The sequence below is a fragment of the Octodon degus genome, unplaced genomic scaffold, assembly GCF_000260255.1.
Source record: "Octodon degus isolate 3935 unplaced genomic scaffold, OctDeg1.0 scaffold00072, whole genome shotgun sequence".
Lineage (NCBI taxonomy): Eukaryota > Metazoa > Chordata > Mammalia > Rodentia > Octodontidae > Octodon > Octodon degus.
In genome coordinates this window covers 1,907,343-1,928,073 of record NW_004524648.1, presented here as the reverse complement: position 1 = coordinate 1,928,073, position 20,731 = coordinate 1,907,343, and the positions used below count along the sequence as shown (strand labels likewise).

The window sequence follows — 20,731 nt, the reverse complement described above, 5'->3', positions numbered from 1 at the left end:
GACCTCACACTTGCCAGGCAAGCACTTATTCCACTGAGCTCTCTCGCCAGTCCTGCAACTGCTTCTTATCCTTTACCTCATTTTATTTTCTTCCAAGGCCTGAGTTATGTCATGGACAGGATTCTTTTCTTTTTCTTTTTTAAAAAATTGTTTATCTATTTATGTGTGTGTGTGTGTGTGTGTGTATGTGTGTGTGTGTGTGGCCAGTTCAGCCCACCAGGGGCTGGGGCTGGCTGGCATGTGGTGCTGGGGGATTGAACCGCGGTCCATGTGCTTTGCTAAGCTTGTTCTAAGTAGGTGCTTTAGACCACTGAGCCATCTCACCAGCCCCCAGGATTGTTTTCTTCTCTTCTGTGGTACTAGTATCCATTCTATGGCCCCATGTGTGGTAAGCAAATGTGTAACTACTGAGCTATACTTTCAGCACAAGATTTTTTTTTTTTTTTTTTTAAAGCACAAGACTTTTTATCTGTTTGGCTTCACTGCTACACCTGACACATAGTACATGTTCAACAAATATGGAGCCTTCCTGAAAGGAAGCCCTTTCCTCTGCCCCCATACACCCACAGGTACCTTGAAGTCAAACTGCACGTCCATGTACTTCCCAAATCGACTGGAGTTATCATTCCGGAGGGTCTTAGCATTTCCAAAGGCCTAGGAGTAGACAGGGGCTATGAGGTCCACCTGGCATGCCCTCTCTGACCTGTCCTCCTCTCAAGCGCTGCAGTCCCCTCACCTCTAGCACCGGATTGCTTTGTAGTAGCCGGTCCCGCACAGCGCCTCCTCGCTCTGGGGCTGGGCAGGTCTCTGCATAGAACTGCAGCAGCCGCTTGGTGGCCTCTGTCTTGCCTGCTCCGCTTTCCCCAGAGATCATCACTGCCTGGTCCCGGCGTTCCGTGCGCAGTGCCCGGTACACAGTGTCAGCCACTGCAAACCTAGGAGCAGAGGCTTGTCAAGGGGTGGGGGATCAGGGATTACATGTGGTAGAGCCCTAGAGGTAAGCACATTTATACCCTTCAGGTTGGGAATTAGAGTTCTCTCATGAATGTGGATGGGTCACTTTCCTGAGTGTATCACTCTGGGTGGAGATGTGTTCAAAGTCATCCAGGAGGAAGCTATAACAGTAGGGCTTGAAGGTCACTACTGTAGGGTCATTAAGGATGGGAGACCAGGGGGCCAGGGAAATAGCTCAGTTGAATAAGTGCTTGCCTGGCAAGTGCAAGGGCCTGAGTTCAATCCTTGGTCTGCAAAAAAAAAAAAAAAAAAAAGGGATGGGAGACCATGCTCAAGTGGTATGTCATGAGCATGATTTGTGGTGGGGGCCAGGGGCCCTACTCAGATAGAGTTGGTTCATCTCTGGTGGGGCTTAGAATAATCCCATGGTGGTTTTTTAATTTTTTATTTTATTAAATTTTAAAAAATGTTTTCTCATTTATTTGGTGTCTTTTTCATCTTTTTTTAATTTGATTTATCTTTTGTCCAGCTCATCCCACCCTGCAGGCAGGGCTGGCATGGCATGTGGTGCCAGGGATTGAATTGCGGTCCCCTGTACCTGCCTAAGCTTGCCTAAGCAGGTGCTTTAGACCGCTGAGCTGTCTCGCCGGCCCTATTTTATTAAATTTATTGGTACATTTTAAATGTACACAGCAATCACTTTTACCACAGGCATTTAATTTTACAGTGACTGGTTGTGGGATTACAGTATGATAATTAACAGGGTGTGTGTGTGTGTGATTTTAGAAAAAGGGTCAAATAGGCGATCACTCTGGGAGGGGTAAGGAATAACTTACAGGTGGGGTGGCACTTCATAGAAGCTGACACCACGGTAGCGCTCCATATGCTGCCGGCTATAAATCTGTAGGTCTCGGTAGGGATTGACAGAGACCAGGACAGGGCCAATGTAAGTCTAGAGGTCAGGGAAAAAGGATCAGAAGCTTGTCCCAGGGACATCTGACCCCCACCCATGCCCTCAGGCTCCCTCCTCTCCCTACTTGGCCTCACATAAATAAGGTTCTCCCGGAAGCGTCGCCGCAAGTTTTCGATGAATGCAGCTTCACTGGTGAAGTTTTCCAGCAGCACAAAGTCTTGCACCCCTACCCGGTCTCGAGCGGTCAGGGCACTCTCCATGGTCACCCGCACCCCGTCACTGCCCAGGGCCTGCAGGAAATGGGCCATGGGAGAGGATCAGAACCAGCAGGTAAGGCCACACCTCTCATCACATGTGCAGCACTGAGAGGGAATGCAGGGATATGTGGACACAGGACACAGAACACGCTGGATACAACAGGCCTGGGGCACAGGAGGCCAGTGCACAGTAAAGAAAGAAACCATATGGACCTGGACACAGCACAGGGGACCACCTAAGACCCAATAGAGGTTAAGAATCAGGCCACAGAATCCTATGGGGGGGCAGCTTTGTGTACACAAAGGTGGGTTCCAAGAAGGAATTCCTCCAACAGCGGAAAGAATGCTAATATTGACCTTGGACAAATCCCCTGCTCCCCCTATCTTGCTTCCTCCTCAGGGAGGAGGATTTGAAACCAGGTGATCTCAAGTCCCTTAGCGCTTGGCCACGTGTGACAGGTGCTTTGGAGAACAAACATCCCCGAGAATTCTACAGGCAGGGTGGAGCCATCTCTCCTTCTCCCACCCCTCCATCTCCAGGGGTAGTGCTGTTTGGAGACCAAATAAGAGCTCCTCCCATCAGGACAGGGAATTCCCCAGGGCCTCCAGCCCCAGCTGGACTCAACAACCCACCCCGGAGGCCATAGTCAGGCCTCCCAGGGCTGGGACCACTACCCCCTCCAGTTGCTGGGCTCCTCACAGACACCTCCACTGGGAACCCTTAGAAGTCTTGGGGGCTTTACCAGAGAAAGCCCAACTACCCCTGTTGGCTTGGGAGTACTACAAGCTCAAGCACACCTAAGGCTGAGATACCCCTCTTCAGGTCTGTGGTCTAGGGGGGCCGGCAGGACACTGACCCAAGAATCCCAAAGGGCAGAGCACAGAAAGGCGAAGGTGGGGTGGGTGTAGCTCCCAGGGGCATAACCACGTCTACGGCGGGCACAGACAGCACAGATCTCTGGCTGGTAGTAGCCCCCTCCAATTCTGTCCAAAACTGCAGCCAAAACCCGCCGCAGTCCCCACCCTCTGCCCTCGCGCGAGGGGTCCCGCGGTTCCCTGCAGTCCCCTGGAGCTGCTCGGCCGCCGGCCGGACCTTAGGCCCTCCTCCCGCCTCGGCCTCCTCCCCCTCAACTTTCCGGGACGTTTTTTCCACCCGAAATTCCTGGGCCGCGCCCGCTTCCTGACAGGGCCTGGGCGGCGCCACGAGGCAAAGGGACGCAGGGACCCCCGCCCTGCCCGACACCCCCTCTCACCGACGCCCGGTACCGCATCCTGCCCCGCCGGCTCGGCGCGCTGCCTCGCTGCCCGCGCTCTGGGTCCCGGCTCGGCGGCGAGGGCGGCGGCGTCAGCGAGGGAGGGGCCGCCCGTCCCCCGCACCGCCCCCTCACGGCCCCGGCCCGGACCTCACCCTGCGGGCTGCGGCCCGGGACTGCGGAGTCCCCCGTCAGCTGACGCGGACGGGGTGGGGGCTTCAGGAGAACCCTGAGACCCCGGGGAGGTGGGCGGGGGCGGTGAAGGGGCGGGAGGGCCTCCCCGCGGCGCGGGCTCCGCCTGAGTCAGGTTTTCCAGGAGGAACGTGGTTGGTTCCAGGGTGGGGCCCGGAGCCCGCGCGGCCGCCGGGTCTACACCGACCCGGAACTCGCTTCCGGGCTGTGTCTACACTACGCGGCCGAGCCGGGCGCGCGAGGAGGGCTTGAGATCCTTGGGTCGGGGAAGAAGCTGGGTTTCCCTCCCCCTAAAACTAACTTCGAGTCCCGGGAAAGTTAAAAATAGAACGAAATGTCCAAATACGGCCGGCGCGCCTGGGCGGGCGGGGCTTCGGTGTGGATCACAGTCCACAACCGGGGTGGGCTGCGGAGTCTCCGAACTGCGCGAAAATCTTGTTTGGTTCCCTCGCAGGGACAACTGGGTATCCTTGCCTACTCACTGTCCTTGGCCCCCGTGGAGGCCTCGGCTTTGCCATTTGGCGCCAACATCCTTCTCCCTCAAACTGGACGTCCCACTCGGGCTGCGTCGCGTCTGGAGCCCTCCTCTCTCCTCTGGTGCCCCTCAGCTCTCTCCATGCCCTCTGCCCGGGACGCCTTTTCTCCCCCTCCCCCAGCTCCAAATGGCCGCACCCTCGGGTTCCCTGTGGGCACCAGACCTCCTTTGGCACGTCCCACCACTGACGGGGGTGGTAATGGCTAGTGATCGCAAAAGGGCTTGCGTGGCTTTTTCTTAGTTATTGTGGGCAACTACTTAGCGTCTTTATTTTTTTGCTCCGAATGCCTTCAGGGCAGGTTTGGCTGGCTTGAGTTGTGGGGATCGAACCACCGCCACCTGAGCCTGACTACTTTGTTGAAGCAGCCACTTAAAGAACTGAGCTAAGGGGCAGGCCCCCTTAGCGTCTTTATTTAATTAGGGTCTGTATTTACTTATTCATGTATTTCAGTGCTGGGGATTGAAGTCAGGGCCTTGCATATGCTAGACAAGCATTCTGCCACTGAGCTGTATCCCCAGCACCTTGGAACCTATTCTTTTTAAAAATGAGAACACCTGCTAGAAGCGTTGTTAGGTAGACTGCGATAAGCACTAAGGCATTTCCTAGGATCTCAACAACATCACTCTTCCTCTCTGCCACACTCAGTCTCACGCCTGCTTGGGGACAGTTGTTACACATCTAGTGAGGCAAGCTCCTTCAGGCTCCTTAAGTCCTCAGGTCAAATACAAAGCTCTCTAGTACTAACCCTTGCCTGAGGTGCACAAGGCTGGCAAGGGATTACTCTAGGGAAGAGGGGTCGGGGAGATAGCAGAGTAGAATAAGGACCCCAGCATGCCCCATGCAGCGCGCCCCACCCTCGGACCCGAGCTCCCTGGGGAAGGGGGAAGGGCGCAGCAGGTGTAGGCTGCAGCTCATGGGGGGAAGACTTACTACCTGTAAACAGCTGGGCCAAGAGCCTGGCCAGAGCTGCGGCCAAGGGTACCCCGTGAGGGAGTCACCATCTGGAAGATGGGGTTCTTTGGAAAGGGTAAAGGAGAATGGGCATCTGGCCTCAGCGAGGAAAATTAGGTGGGAAGCGGGCAGGCCCGGAGAGGGCGCCATCTGCGTTTCCAGCAGCTTTGAAATCCAGAAAGGTGCAAGAAGAGGTTCCAGGAATGCTAAGTGTCTGAGAAGAGCGGGACAGGGGTGCAGACTTAAGAGTGTCTAGAGCTGACCCCGTGCGGCGGCGGTGCCTAGCGCAGCTCCACAGGTTCGCGGCCAAGGGAAGCACGGGGAGGCGGGGCCTCGCGGCCGCACGCCCTTCTTCCCTCCGGCCCCGTCCCGCCCCGCCCCGCCCCCGCCACGCCCCGCGGCTGGAATGAGGAGAATCTGAGCGCGGAGGGGTCTGGCCTGCTTTCTCCGTTCCCGGGCTGTGCTGCCGCATTCCCAGGATGCCCGCTGACGCCCCCGCAGCCACCGCCCAGCAGCGGAAGGTGGGGGTGTCACCACCAATCTTCGGGCCTTAGGCCGCCACAGCCCCAGCAGTCCCCACTAACCTGACCCGCCTCACTGGACAGAATCTTGAGTCTAGAGGAGAGGGGTAGGGGTGCGGAGAGCCCAGGCTGTGAGACTGCGCCTACAAGAGCGGCCTTAGCGCTTTCGAATGTTACTCTCTCCCTGCCCCCCCCTTCCCAGGCACAAGTCTATTACTTCATGTTATAAGGGGGCGGCTTGCAAAACTGAAGATGGGTGGGTGAGGTGACTTAGTCTCTAGGTCTAGGTCTCTAGACTTGTAAAAGGTGCGCGTTTGGAACCCAGGAATCCGAACACTTATAACGTGCAGGGCACACTGTTAACAGGTTGTGACCCAGGACGCATCTCCAGCTGATCATTGCCACCTGGCATTAAAAGGTTAGTGTTGTGACTTTATTTATGTCTAGGCATTAAGAGTGGCAACTAGGGAACAGGCCACCAGCATGACCTGGAGCCTGTATGCTGGCTGCAGGTGGGAGTGCAGCTGAGGCCCCTGAGTGATCCATTCTGGGAAGGTGTTTACTGGAGCCTCAGGGTAATACCTTTTACCTAGTGTGGACCAGGTGCCTGATCTCTGGGGGAGTAGAACAAGCGAGTATAGTGGGTAGCCTCAAATGTTTTCCCATCCCAGGGCAATTGCATCTCTGGAGGGGCTGCTCTGATGAGTCCCAAAATAATTTCCACTGAGGCAGCCTTATGGCTTCTTAGGACAGGGGAAAACCAACCACAGCCAGTCTCACTGGCAGATCAATGCTGAGCAGAGAGCAGGAACTCAATTTAGATTATCAAGCAAATCCTAAATCTGGACCCAGGCTGCTCCACCAAGGACTGTTTTGGGCTTCAGAGAACTGTTTTCAGGAGGAGTGGTGGAGTGGTGAGCAGGTGGTGGGGCTCTTTGGACTCTACTCAGATTGTTCTTCCCAAGGGCTGTCACTCTGGCTCTGGAACTGTGGGCCTTTGACTGGCCCAACATTTCTGCCTAAGGGTCCAGCCAAAGTAAACAGAGCAAGTTGTTCCCTAACCTAGTCTCCTATTCAGTGTCCTTCGTGTAAAGGAAAGGATGCCATCTCCAGCTGATCACTGAGACCTGGCACTAAACGAAAGACCTGCCCTCCTCCCTTCACTCCTCAAACAAAGCAATCACTACAGCTGAAACCACATTCCCGCTCTTCAAACACAGCTTCTGCCCTGGACCAAGGCAGCAGCCTCCTAACTGGTCTCCCTGCCTTCCTCCTCCAATCCACTTTCTCAGAGAAGCCTGTTATTTAGAAATACATAGCTGACAATTAACATTTCATGTCAGTGAAGGTTTATAGGTCTCTTGCTGTGTGCCAAGCCTGTGCTTCATCACTTCGAGTGTCTCCTGAAGACCACAGTCTTCTGTTACCCTGCTGCCCCTGCATTCCTACAGGACTGCACGGGTAACCCTCTCCAGTCCCTTCTCACCCATGCCTTTCCTACCACCACACAGTCAGGAGGTGCTGTTTGCACCCTGGCCAGCCATGGGACACAGTCCCCTCCATATCACACCGAGCACAAATCATCTGTCTCCTTGTCAGTCTCTCCCCTGTTTGGATCCCAGGCACACTCAACTTGGCATTTCATAGGGGCTCAATAACCCCCTCGTGAACGCCTGCATAAATGAATGAATCTCAAGAGTCCAGGAGCGTGAGCGGGAGGCTGGGAGCATGAAGTTGAATAAAGCCAGCCAGCCATTCATTCTTTCATTCATCTGTGAGCCCCCAACTGCCAAGCTCCCTCAGCTGAGGGGGGTGGGGTGGAGGGTGGCCTGGCTCGGCGGGGCCCGGGGGCGAAGGACGGGAAGGGGCGGGACGCGGCGCGGGAGCCTCAGCCGGAACCCAGAGGCAGAGGAGCTTGCGGGTGGGGCTTGAAGAATGCCCTGGGTTCCCGGGTCCGCTCTTTCCTGCCCGCACGTTATCCGCAAGTAACCTATGTCCCAATCAGGCTGAGGCCCGACGCCTCCGAACTTGGAGCCCCGCACCAACCAGACCCCGGGAACCTTCAGGCGCAGCGATACACGGCCCAAGACCCTCCTACCTCCACCCCAGCCGGCTCGGCCCTCGCCCGCCTGCCTGCGGTCTTCCCTAGCCCGCTCGCCAGCAGAGGTCTTCCAGGGACATGCGGCCGCTTTCCGCCCCACACCCTGCCCTGAGTACCCACCGGCTTGGCTCTTCGGGTGCGCGGGTGGGGGCCGGGCTGGGCGGCGTGGCCGCTCGGAGAATCCGCGGACCCGGCACCCTCTCTCCGCCCAAGGCCCGCCAGGGGCCGGGCCGCAGCCTGTCGTCATCCCGGGCAGGGCCGGTACTCAGGCGCGCGCGCGCTCGGGCCCCGCCCCGCCGGCCCTGCTCCGGGCCCGGCCTGCGTCTGCAGAGGTGGAGGCCGAACTTCTTAATCAGCCCGCGGGACGCGGCATGCCGCAATCGCTCTTACACACGCGTCCTTCTCTGGCCAGAGACCACGCAGACACGGCCCACTCTGCAGTCCTGAGTGGGTGGGATCGTCAACTGGGATTGTCCTTCCTCGTGCCAGGGCCCTCTTCCCCCCCCCCAGCCCCTCCCAGGGGTGCTAGGCCGGGGCAGTTCTTCCCCATTTCTAAATGCCTCTCCGCTTTCACCCACTTCCTCCGCCCACGCTGCTTGCTCTGAGTCGGTCAGACACAGTTCCGGGGACCGGCTGAAAAAGCGGACACATTCACAGTATGTGCCTGGGGCTTGACATACATTAGTCCTTTGACCTCAGAGCAGCTCTGTCACCTACCTGCTCAGAGACCTAGAGGGGAGATGCAAAATCAGATCTCTGATTTGAAAAATTGTTTCTATAGGGGTTGAAGAAAGGAAGAGAATGGGGAAAAAGAAAAAAAGAAGATATATCATGTACAGGTACAAATTCCCTATGATGGAATGTTACCATGTATATCTAAAATGTACCAATAAAATTTTTAAAGGGCCAGGGAGATGGCTCAGTGGAATAAGTGCTTCCCTGGCAAATGCAAAGGCCTGAGTTCAACCCCCGGTTCCGCCAAAAAAAATTAAAAATAAAAAATCCTGCTTCTAACGGCTCTGAATTCTTTGCCCTTTCCTTCTACCTACTCCCTGTCCAGTCCTTTTTTGAATACACCACGGATCAAAATGCATCTTACTCTTAACCTCTTTCCAGAGAACCTTTACAAGGGGTGCCCCTGGGAAAATACTGCCACCCTTCCTCCCAACCCAGAGCATCCCAGCTTACAAGCTTGCATGGCCTGTAGGGATCAACCACGCGGATGATCTCCCCGGTGGGTATCAGCTCCACTTGCAACGCCATTCTGCCCTTTGGAAGCCAGCTTGCGCAGAGCTCAATACTGAGGCCTCTCAGCCAAAGTTGCCTGTTGCCTACTGACTCTGGCCGCTCCGGAGCCAGGAATCTAGTGTCAGGCTGGAATAGCCACTTGATTCTGCTTCAACTCCAGCCCCAGGGGATGTGGCTGGTCCAGCTCCTCAGGACACAGCTGGAGCAGTCCAGGTCTGATTGGGAGGCCTCTGGGCTGGAGGGCTGGGGCAGGAAGAGGAGGGGCAGAGGGATGGAGGAAATGCCTGTTGTCCCAGGTAACCAGAGGAGTTGATGCAGCCAACTGTAGGGGACCCTGGGTTCTAGGTCAAAGGGTAGTGAGCCTTTTACCCGTTAGCAGCTCCTTGGCTGGGTTTCCCCTATTGCCCATTATCTGGTATCAGCTAGAGGCCAGTGACCACTCCCCTAACCTGAGGACACATCCTCTCCCCCAAGCCAAGAAGATCTGTTAGTAGACACTACTCCTCCCCCATCCCTGGAACACAGAACAAGAGATAAGCCCTTATTTTTTGAGATGCAGTCTTGCTGTTTCCCAAGCTGGTCTTTTACTCCTGGGCTCATGATCTTCCCACTTCAGCTTCCCTAATAGTTGGTACTACACACATGCACCACTATGCACAGGTTGTAGAGGTTTAGACCAGGGTGGGCCATGATAGACGGGATTATTAGGAGAGGCAGGAAGCCACTGTAAAGACAGCTATCTCCCCTTCTCTAGGGCCTCAAATATTTGAGGGGTTGGTTCCTGGGTCCCTTGGGTATGTGGAACCTCTAGCTCTTTGCTTATTTTTTGACTGCACCCCCAAGTGCCCCACACCCCATGTTCCTGTTTTTCTCCATTGTTGCTAAATCACAGCTGACATTTTCCTGGCCTGGAATTAAGCACTGTAGTCTCCTGGCCATTCCTTATAGGAAGTGAGAATGGAGAAGCGGATGGGGGAAAACAGATCTCTCCAGAGGGAGAGGCTGGCATGGGAGGGGCTGGTGTCTAGTGGCATGGACACAAGGGATCCACAGGCGGTGCCCATAGGCACTCGTCCCTTCCCTCCCCAAAGCTCCCCCCCTCCCGCCCAGGAAAGGCCTGCGAAGCTTCCTTCCTTCCTCTGGGAAACACATCCATCCAGGGCAGACTCATCCCGGTGACCACACAATGGCCCTTATCAGCTGTGGAGCCAGGCAGAGACCCAGTGGAGACCAAGTCTCACATATTTCCTGTTTCCACCCAGCAGGTCAGGGGTGGGCCCAGAGCAGCCATATCCTGACTGGGGCCAAGAGGAGGGAGCGCAAACCCCTTCCCTTTTCCGCCTCTCAATCACTGCTGGGCTCACTGCTCCCAATTAAGGAGGGGCCCTGCAACAGGAGGCTGGGACAGAAGTGTCGAAGTACTCAGTGCATAAAAGGGAGATGTAAGTGTGTGGAGAAATGGGGATCTTTGGGATAAGGAAGCCCTGGAGCCAAGTCCCAAGGATAGATGAATGAAAATATGGAGTGAGGATAATGCTGGATGTTTTTCCGCATGTATTTTTTTTTTTTTTTTAATTTGCTTCCTTGTAATAACCTTACAAACAGGTACATTTGAAATCATTTGGGGGGCCTGGGAGATGGCTCAGTAGAGTAAGCACTTCCTTGGCAAACGTAAGGGCCTGAGTTCAATCCCCGGTTCCACCAAAAAAAAAAAAAAAAAAGAAAAGAAATCATTTGTATTTTACAGACAACAGACGCTCCTCTGTGGTGAGATAGGGTAGGATTCAACACTGATTCAGCCCACAAGTCCAGACCCATTCCTGTATTTCTCTTCCCTCTGCCAGCATTAAGGAGTCACACATAGTATAAAAGCCACATTTCTAATTGTCCCCCAGTGTAACAGGCACAGAACACAGGCAGTTATGGCTTGCTGGAAGCTGAGGGGAAAATTCTTCATACACATGGCTCCCAGGGTAGAATACAGAATGCTGATCAACCGGAGTGACTCTGTCTCAGGTGGCAAATGGATGTGACAGTGACAGAGGTTTCCTGAAGTGTCTTCCCTAGAGAAAGGCTGTAGAGTCATCATAGGCAGAAGGCAATTGGCAGGAATGGGGAGAGGCTATGTTCACAGGGAACCTACAGAATGATCTCTGAGGTCCTCAGAGCCAGGTCCTCCAAACTCTCTTCATCCTGGCTTTTCCTTCCACTTGCCCGCTTAACCCTGCTTCTAGGTCTCTGAGGAGTCTGGTGGGGTGGGAAAGGGGGAGAGAGAAGGAGAGAGGGAGAGGGAGAGGGAGAGGGAGGGAGGGAGGGAGGGAGGGAAGGAGGGAAAGAGAAAAGAGGGAGAGGGAACGAGAGAATAGGGAGGGAGGGAGAAGCAGTTTCTTGCCAATGGCTAATGATGGGGGTGGGGAGGAGGGCAGATGAGTCTGAACTTGCAAGGATCATCCTAGATGTCTACGGTAAAGCTCCAGCATCACCTCTGAACTCCTCACAAGAGGGCAAGTTAGGGGCATGGGAATGCTTATCCACAGAAGCTACCTCAGCTCCCCAGAATTCTCTCGGCTCAGGCTCTGGGTTAAAATTCCAGTCAGGATAGGGGAAGGCTGTGCTGGCACAGACCTTCCTGACTGACCCACTCATAGCCACTGTATGTAAGAGCCTACGTGGCAGGGACCTTCAATCCTGTCCACTTGCTATACCACTTCTACTGAAACCAGGGATCCTCGACCCTCTGCTCTGCTCACCCACTATTGGGACAAGCCATGAAATGCTAAGACTTCTGGAACCCAGTGTTGCTTGGGGCCAGTACAAATGTTAGCATCTACCCTCAGGCAGCCTGAGGCCCAGGATGGCACGACAAAAATGTACGCCTGTGCCAGCTGGGGCATGTGCCTGGCAGGAGTGCTTGGGCAGGCCTGGGAGAGGGAGAGGGAGAGGGAGAGGGAGGGAGGGAGGGAGGGAGGGAGGGAGAGAGAGAGAGAGAGAGGGAGGGAGAGAGAGAGTTCAAGAAATGAGATGCATGTTGGAGGATCCTTCCCAAGTCTTCAATGCTGATAAACTAGCTAGTTTCACTCATATCTCAGTAATAAACACCTGTATTTTAAGTGCCAATTCTAGTGATTTAGCCTGCAGAGGGTAAGGAGGCTGGCTAGAGCGCACCCTGGGAGGTAGGAAGGTGGAAAATACTTGGCTGCTTCCTCAGGGGCTGGGCCTGTGGTAAAGCAGAGCTGGCTGCTAGCTGTAGCCTCCAACCTGGATTCAGTTGTTCCTATTTGGGCTCACATCTGTGCTTGGGCTTCACTTGGTAGATCTCCTGCCAAAAAGAAGCGAAGCGGTATCTGCAGGGATAAAACAGGTGGCAGAAAGGGGAATGTACATCATTCTCCATACCTTCTCACCACTTCTATTCCCAAAGGATATGGCCCTACATGTAGGGGTTTGCTCCTGAGCCGGGGGGCTCAAGTCCTCTGAAATACTCTTTTCCTTCCCCAACCAGCATCCCTTACCTTGAAGGGTTTGCTGATCCCCACCACAGAATGCAGATTGTTGCTATAATAACAGAGGAGAAACTGATCCTCAGTCTCAGGGATATCATAAATGTTAATGTAGACCTGAAGGGGAAGGTGAACAAGAATGGAGTCAGCTCTACTACCCAGCTACAAATCAGCACTCTTCTCCTTCTAAAAGAAAACAGTATACAGATGAGCCTGGCTGCTGGAATTGTACCTGGTTCAGGTTGTCATCGAAGGAGACCTGGTTGTCCCCAACCCAGACATAGGACACATAGTCATTAATGTGGCGCATCCCCACCTGTGGAAGGAGGTGGGAAAGTTAGTGGTTAAGGAGGACATGAGGGGCTGGTGAGATGGCTCAGTGGTCTAAAGCACCCACTTAGAACAAGCTTAGCAAAGCACAGGGACCGCGGTTCAATCCCCCAGCACCACATGCCAGGCAGCCCCGCCCCCTGGTGGGCTGAGCTAGCCACACACACACACACACACACACACACACACACACACACACAAATAAATAAAATTTTAAAAAAAAAGGAGGACATGAGAACTTACTGAAAATCCTAAGGAGAGGATGGTCCCATTGCTGGGGCTGGCCATTACACTATGTCTCCCTTCCCTTCCCTGCCTGCCCTTAGGAAGGTGAGAACCCCCGAGAGGGAGGGATGTCTACCTAGCTACCATGAGTCCTCAAGTGGGATAAAATGGGGGGCTGTGGCTGGTAGATTTCAGCCTTGCCTACCACATCACCTTGTACAGTCCAATCCAGTCCCAGGGGCTGCTCACAAAGTCTGGGCTTGAGGAGTAGCTGATCAACATGTCGTTCTCCATGGTCCATGGGCCCTCAGCCATTAGGGTGATCAGTGAGACAGACATCAATGGCTTCAGCTACACAGGAGCAGAAAGTGGGTTGAAATCTTATAAACAATTCCCTCCTCTCAAGCAACTGTTCCTCACTGTGTCCTTCCAGTACAGTGAGAGGAGCAGGGGCATCTAGAGGTCTAGGCATAGAACTTCATGGGCTACCCTAGCTGACCTTGGCTGGCCAGCAGCAAAGAGAAAGGGCCAAAGGCTTGGCAGAGGAGTAGCTGGCCTCACCAGGGAGAATGGGGCTGAGAGCCAGGAGGGTGACAGAGGGAGCCAAGTACTGAGGATGAAGGGAGAGGGATTGCTAGGAGGCTAAAGAATTCTTAAATTTTAAAAATTTATTTATTTATTTATTTGGTAAAGGGTCTTGTTATGTAGCTCACACTCACAGTAATCCTCTTGTCTCAGCCTCTCCAGCACTGAGGGCTGGCATGGTGGGCCTGAGCATGCAGTACCAGGGATTGAACCTGAGTCTTTGCACTTGCCAGGCAAGCACTTAGACCACTGAGCTATCTCCCTAGCTGCCTACAGCATTTCTGACTCAAAGGCCCCAATCTAGTATACACTAATAAGAACAGATATAATGATGAAGAGTGGCTTCCAGGCCACTGAAAGGAAATTTTTGTTGTTTTGAGGTACCAGGGATTGAACTCAGGACTCTGCACTTGCCAGGCAGGTGCTTATTCTACTGAGCTATCTCCCCAGTCAAGAACAGATATAAAAAAATAAAAATAAAAAATAAAAAGAACAGATATAAACATACCTGCAAAATGGTATAAGGATCGAGAAATTGGTATAAAAATGCAAAGGCTTAGGGATGGCCAGTGGGTTAAAGAAGTGAGCACTCTGTTGATGGCAATATATAAGGAGGGAGGGAGCTCCTTTTGCAACCTGATCCAGATAGGTTTAGGATGAATAAAAGGAAGTTCTATTTCACACAGTAGATAATAAGCTTAATGAAAACTCATTAGCCCCAAGGGAGAGTAGCAAGAGGAAATAGAAACCTATTCACAAGGGCTTGAACATGTTTTTGACAGACAGAGCCATCAACAGCTCCTAAGAGCTGGGATACCTGACCATAGGGGAAAGGCAATCATGTCCACTACAGCTGTTCCCTGGGGACTGGTTGATATTAGAATCCAGCCCTGGAGGGTTGGGGATGTGACTGACCCAGCATAATTCTCCCTTTGTCAAGTATAGGGCAGCCCAGAAGTTCACCTGAAAGTCAAATGTGCCAGTGACAGGCTTATGATCACTGATGCTGTACATCATGTGGCTCCTGTAGTCCTTCAGAGACAGAGTGAAGTAGGGGACAGGTAGACTGGAGGAGAAAAAGTTGGCCCGGGACTGCCGCTTCAACCTCCACAAGATACGGTCGGTCCATGCAGGCTTGCGTTTCTTCTCACTGGATATGGGGAAGAGGAATGGGGACAGAAGAAAAGGGTTGGTCAGAGAGCAGGAATGAAGAACCCCATGAGCCTACAGGGGTCCCTAACTTCAATCTACCAGTGGCTAGAGACTCCTTAGCCAGAGCTACAGGGAGCATGGCAGCATGCAGGAGGGTGCCAGACAATCCAGAGTGAGTGCTAACCTCTGTTAGACATAGCCAGACTCTTCCTACCATGTTTATACACATCAAATTGTGACCTAGAAATATTCTATTTCAATGATTCTCTTATTTCTTTAACAAAGGCCACATAAGATCAAAGAGGGTGAGACCTGAGTTTGAATTTAGCTTTCTTGCCAACTAAAGGCATGAGTGTAGGAAAAAGGGAAGCATTTGGGGAGTGCTTACCATGTGCCTGTGAGTAGTGGCATTATCATTCACCCTTCACAATAAGGTACAGAAACAGAGTCTTAGATGGGGAGTAACATTCCCAAAGTCATACAGCTACTAAGTAGTAGAGTCAAAACTGCACTCAAGGCCAGGCAGCAAGACCACATAACACAAGTTTTTTTTTTTTTTAAACATTTATTTATTGTGTGTGTGTGTGTGTGTGTCCAGCTCAGCCCACCAGGGGGCGAGGCTGGCTGGCATGTGGTGCTAGGGGATCGAACCGCAGTCCCTGTGCTTTGCCAAGGTTGTTCCAAGTAGGTGCTTTAGACCACTGAGCCATCTCGCCAGCCCAACACAAGCTCTTAACTACCAAACCACCTTCTCTTACAACTTCCTTCGTCACCTTGGAAATGGAGATAATAACTTTTACCTCAGCTGGGTATAGTGGCACATAGTGGCACATGCCTAGTTTTTGATCTCCCAGTCAGTGCCTAAGTTAGTGTCTGAACTTTTCTTTTTCCTTTGGTTTTAGGCATGTAGTTATTTTATGAAAGGATACTTAAAGCTAGAGTGTATTTAAAAATGTTTATGAGGGCCGGCAGGATAGCTCAGCAGTCTAAAGTGCCTGCTTAGGCAAGCCTAGGGACTGTGCTTTAATCCCTGGCACTGCATGCCACTCCAGCCCTGCTCCCAGGGTGGGCTGAGTGGGACACAAAAATAAATAAAATGAAATAAAAGACATATTTTTTTAAAAAAATTTTTAATTTTATTTGTGTGTGTGTGTGTGTGTGTGTGTGTGTGGCCAGCTCAGCCCACCAGGGGGGGCTGGCTGGCATGTGGTGCTGGGGGATTGAACCGTGGTCCCTGTGCTTTGCTAAGCTTGTTCTAAGTAGGTGCTTTAGACCACTGAGCCATCTCACCAGCCCGAAATAAAAGACATTATAAAAAAAAAAAAAGTTGTTTAAAAAAAATGTTTATGACATGTTTTTCCATATTAAAGGATTTCACTGTGACAGTAGAGCATATTAATCATATCAGGGTAATTAGCGTATTTTCCTTATAACTACTTTATGTTTAGATATTTGATTTCTTCTCTTCTGGGTCTTTTATTATTTATTTATTTATTTATTTATTTAGAGACAAGGTCTCACTATGTAGCCCAGGTTGGCTCTGAACTCACAGTGATCCTCCTGCCTCAGCTTCCCAAGTGCTGAGATCTCAGGCTTGTACCACCATGCCCACCTCTTACACTTATTTATTTTGGTGGTACCAGGGATCGAACTCAGGACCTTGTGCTTGCCAGGGAGGAACTTATTCCACTGAGCTATCACCCTAGCCCCACTTTATTATTTTTATGTATTTGGTACAGGGTCACTACACACTATGAGTCTCCCAGCTTGGACTTGTAGTGATCCTGTTTTAGCCTTCTCAGCGCAGGGATTACAGGCATGCACCACCACACCCAGTCTTCACGGCTGGCTCAGTGTGCCTGAGGTCCAGTTGGCATGGCATGTGATACCAGGGATTGAACCATGGTCCCTGTGCTTAGCGAAACAGGTGCTTAGTCTGCTGAGCTATCTCACTGGCACTAAATAACTGCCATTCCAGTCTTTCTTTTTATTTATTTATTTTTATTGAGAAATAAATATGAATGAGACAGTTTTACAGCTGATTAATAGGACATTTTTGATTATCAATACATTGTACATTGTTATCTTCTTAGTGGTTATCCATAATACAAGAAGCAGACAGGATATTCTGTCCAGTTAGTACACCTTTCTTCTCATTGAATTAAGTGAAAGTAGCTGTAAATTTATCCTATTTTGTATCTATAAATACAAAATGATCTTTCCTTTGTATCCTTTTTTTTATTGTTTATCAGAAGTGAATATTCCATTGACATCTAAATACTATAGGTGTTTGAATTCAACTAAACAATCTAACACTGTCTAGCAGTCTATAATATTAGTGGGTTATCCTCAGAAGTTATTGACTTGAGCTTTTTACAGGTCATTGTATTAATATGGCTTTACTTTATATACCTTGTTTTTCATTCCAGTCTTTCTGAACTCTAGAACATATTCCTTCTTGCTGTTTTTCTACTTGTTATGTAAGCTCCCTTTATTAATGCTCACTTCCTATCATTTCTAGCCTAGAGTTATGAAGCAACTGAGGCAAGGACTAGCTTTGGGAGCCTACCAGGTATCCTTAGCATTAATATAGACACCAGCAGTCATCAACTTCCCAAATGCAAAACCACAATTTCTGCTTGGCACAGTGGCACATGCCCATGGTCACAACTACTCAGGAAGCTCAGGAAGGAGGATCCCTTGAGACCAGGGGTTGGAGAACAGCCTGGACAATATAGTGGTGTTTCATCTAGAAAAACAAAACTACCAACCAGGGCTACATATTCAGTACAAACCTAGCCTGGATAGCAAGACCCTATTTCAAAACTAAAATGAAACACCTATAAGCTCAGTCTTTCTCCTAAAAAAAAAAGTCCTTCCAACCAGGCATGTGGCACAGGGCTATAATTCCAGTACTTGTGAGGCTGAGGCAGAGGATCAGCCAGGATTGTGGGGCGTTCAAGACCAGCCTGGGCTAAAAAGTGAGTTCAAGACCAGTCTGAACTCCATAGCGAGACCCTGTCTCAAAATTTTGCAGGTTGGTTTATTTATTTATTTATTTATTTATTTATTTATTTATTTATTTTTTTAGTGGAACCGGGGATTGAACTCAGGCCCTTGCACTTGCCAAGCAAGCACTTATTCTACTGAGCTATCTCCCCGGCCCCATATTTTTTAATGTATTTAGTACAGGGTCTACAGGGTCTCACTACACAGATCAGCCTCTCATAGTAATCCTGCTGTTTTCAGCCTCCCAAGTGCTGGGATTACGGGTGCATGCCACCAAATCCAGTCTCAATCGGTGTCTCAGCAGGCCCCGGGATCAAATCCCAGTCCCTGTGTCTGCCTAAGCAGGTGCTTTAATCTGCTGAGCTATCTGGCCGGCCTTAGACCCTGTCTCAAAATAGCTCAGTGTGAACACACTCAATTCAATCTCCATTAGCCTTTTTTTCCCCTCAAAGTGCCCCTCCAATCTTTTTTTTTTAAATATATTTTTTTAAATTTTTAGAATTTATTTATTTACGTGTGTGTGTGTGTGTGTGTGTGGCCAGCTCAGCCCGCCAGGGGTGGGGCTGGCTGGCATGTGGTGCTGAGGGATTGAACCGTGGTCCCTGTGCTTTGCTAAGCTTGTTCTAAGTAGGTGCTTTAGACCACTGAGCCATCTCACCAGCCCCCTCCAATCTTTATGTATTCACTCTCATATATTTGTAATCATTCTGAAACACTATTTTTGTCTCTTGCTTATTCAATTACTATTTTAAATTAACATTTCCAAGGCACTACTGTGCCTCAAGCAGCAGCAGTGACTGAGAACACTGCCTCGGTGAACGCATTCTGGATTCAGACACCAGCTGAGGGAGACTTGTCCTGGTAACTCAGAGCTGTGTGCCCTAGGCAAGCACCCTGCAGCTCTCTAGCTACACTTTTTCAACTCTAAGATAGGATCATAACTGCAGTCACTTCAAAGACCAACTGTGAGGAGAAAAGAAAAAAGTTAAGACTCATCAAGGGAGTGGTCAAGAAGCTGTATGTCTGGCTCAACCACAATCTGCCTCATAGGCTTCTTGGGCTGTTTCCGGACTTTGTTTCTTCTGCGGAGTACTTAGATACCAGCGTGTGACATCCTTATCCCAGGAACTACTACTAGAGGTCCCTGATTCACCTTGCACGTCAGGTGCCTAGTGATACTCAAACCTGGCAACAAACTACAGAAATGCACCTTCTTTTAAAAAAATCAACCCCTTCTCAGCTATTCTGTGTTGGTTCAGAGCCCAGACCCGCTGTTAGGTTGGGGTCCTCCCTGAGTCCTGACTACAGCTTTTTCTTCTTTATTCCTGGGGACCTGCTACCTCCTTTTTCCTTTTTTGGTCCAGCTCATCACTGGGCACCTGTATTGTTCCTTCTTTTCACCAAGATTTATTAGATGCCAGGCAACTGAGGAGATGACAAAAAACAGGATGTATTAAGGTCTTTTTAAAACTTCCCCCCTGTGGTGGTGGAGCGAGCTGCGGGGCAGGAACTATGGCAGGACAGGCATTTTGGAAGTTTCTCCCGCTGTTTGACTGCATGTTGGTTGAAAGGAGCACAGCTGAAACTGTCACCAAAGGAGGCATTATGCTTCCAGAAAAATCTCAAGGCAAAGTGCTGCAGGCAACTGTGGTTGCTGTGGGGTCCGGCTCCAAGGGGAAGGGTGGAGAGATCCAACCAGTTAGTGTGAAAGTTGGAGATAAAGTTCTTCTTCCAGAATATGGAGGCATCAAAGTAGTTCTAGACGACAAGGATTATTTCTTGTTTAGAGATGGTGACATTCTTTGGAAAATATGTAGAGTGAAGTAAATCACTGTTGAAGTGGCGTCACCAACACTGCCCATTCCACTGAAGTTCTGTGTCTTTCATCATGTACATAATTTCCATGTCTCTTTTATAATAAACTGATGATATCTAAACTAATCACATATTTTCTCTAAACTTTAGTTTCACTGTACTGGTGTAAACACTTCCAAATAAAATATGTAAATGAATGTTTAAAAAAATAAATATAAATAAATAAAAATTTCCCCCTTTTGCAGTCCTGAGGATTGAAGCCAGTGCCTTGTATATGCTAAGCAAGCACTGTACTACTAAGCCAAATCTAGACTTTAAAAGAGTATTTTTTTGAGGAAAAAGGTCTTGCTAAGTCTAGGCTGGCCTTGCACTGTGTTCATTCTGCTTCTGGCTCCTGAGTGGACAGAATTAAGTGCTGTAGAAGCAGCTTAGGGCCAAGGCCCTCGAGTTCAATTCCTAGTACTGCCAAAAACAAAACAAAACCAAAAACAAAACAAAAAAGCAGTGTATATTCTTGTACATCTCTGTTTCTCATAATGGTTACAATGTGGGCTCTTCTGTGTCCTGGGCCCTGTGATCAGTGTGTTATGAACTGTTCTAATTTTTATAACAAGCCCATCTAGGAGCCGGGGAGATAGCCCATTTAGAGCCGGGAATAAGCACTTGCCTGGCAAGCGCAAGGACCTGAGTTCAATCCCCGGTTCCGAAAAAAAAAAAAACCAAAAAACAAGTCCATCTTACAGGTTGCATTCTTCCTCTATGGCAGGAAACTGCAGTTGAGAGAAACTATCCTGTCCAGGTGGAAGCTGGATGCTTGCCCAGCCCAGGCTATGAGGCCTGTCGGCCTTCCACTGCACTCCATTATCTCCCCTGTCCCCCACCCCCAGCTAGTCTTGCTAATTGGCTCAAGCAACAAGAACTGTCCCATAGTTTGCATCATGAAAATGGAGCCTCAGTAATACTTTTAGAAACATTTCTGAGATCCTCCCTCCCCTCATGGCCTGGCTACATTGTCCCAACTAGTCCCAAACTGTTGGGCTCAAGTAATCCTCCATCCTCAGCCTCTTCAATCTGAGAAAGGATGCATAGACTCTATACACTACAGTCTTTCAGGTAAGTGAGCATGCCTTTGCTTCCAAAAACTTAAAACCAAGAATCTATCTATGTATCTATCTATGTATCTATCTAT

General features: G+C 50.6%; 2 protein-coding genes and 1 pseudogene across 7 annotated transcripts in view; 1 reads left to right on the top strand and 2 right to left on the bottom strand.

Annotated features, from left to right (window-relative positions):
• Myo1c (myosin IC) overlaps positions 1 to 9,132 on the bottom strand; it is a 25,863-nt gene extending 16,731 nt beyond the window's left edge. The window contains exons 1-5 of one of the 3 annotated variants that reach the window (XM_004635354.3): positions 8,867 to 9,132; positions 2,002 to 2,157; positions 1,791 to 1,906; positions 737 to 935; positions 574 to 654 (exon numbers count right to left, since the gene is read on the bottom strand). In XM_004635354.3, coding sequence (XP_004635411.1) covers positions 574 to 654; positions 737 to 935; positions 1,791 to 1,906; positions 2,002 to 2,157; positions 8,867 to 8,941 — 627 coding nt within the window. In that variant the 5' untranslated portion in view covers positions 8,942 to 9,132. Of the gene's footprint in view, positions 1 to 573; positions 655 to 736; positions 936 to 1,790; positions 1,907 to 2,001; positions 2,158 to 3,377; positions 3,482 to 7,798; positions 8,039 to 8,866 lie in introns of those variants that run through there. The other 2 variants (XM_004635353.2, XM_004635352.2) reach the window with 2 other exon arrangements.
• Positions 9,133 to 10,660: 1,528 nt separating this feature from the next.
• The window catches only part of Inpp5k (inositol polyphosphate-5-phosphatase K), a 25,690-nt gene continuing 15,619 nt past the window's right edge, over positions 10,661 to 20,731 (bottom strand). The window contains exons 8-13 of one of the 4 annotated variants that reach the window (XM_023719912.1): positions 14,530 to 14,716; positions 13,195 to 13,332; positions 12,659 to 12,742; positions 12,439 to 12,543; positions 12,185 to 12,270; positions 10,661 to 11,847 (exon numbers count right to left, since the gene is read on the bottom strand). In XM_023719912.1, the coding sequence (XP_023575680.1) occupies positions 12,211 to 12,270; positions 12,439 to 12,543; positions 12,659 to 12,742; positions 13,195 to 13,332; positions 14,530 to 14,716 (574 nt within the window). In that variant the 3' untranslated portion in view covers positions 10,661 to 11,847; positions 12,185 to 12,210. Of the gene's footprint in view, positions 11,848 to 11,867; positions 12,271 to 12,438; positions 12,544 to 12,658; positions 12,743 to 13,194; positions 13,333 to 14,529; positions 14,717 to 20,731 lie in introns of those variants that run through there. The other 3 variants (XM_023719914.1, XM_023719911.1, XM_023719913.1) reach the window with 3 other exon arrangements.
• On the top strand, positions 18,399 to 19,847 carry LOC111817844 (annotated as a pseudogene).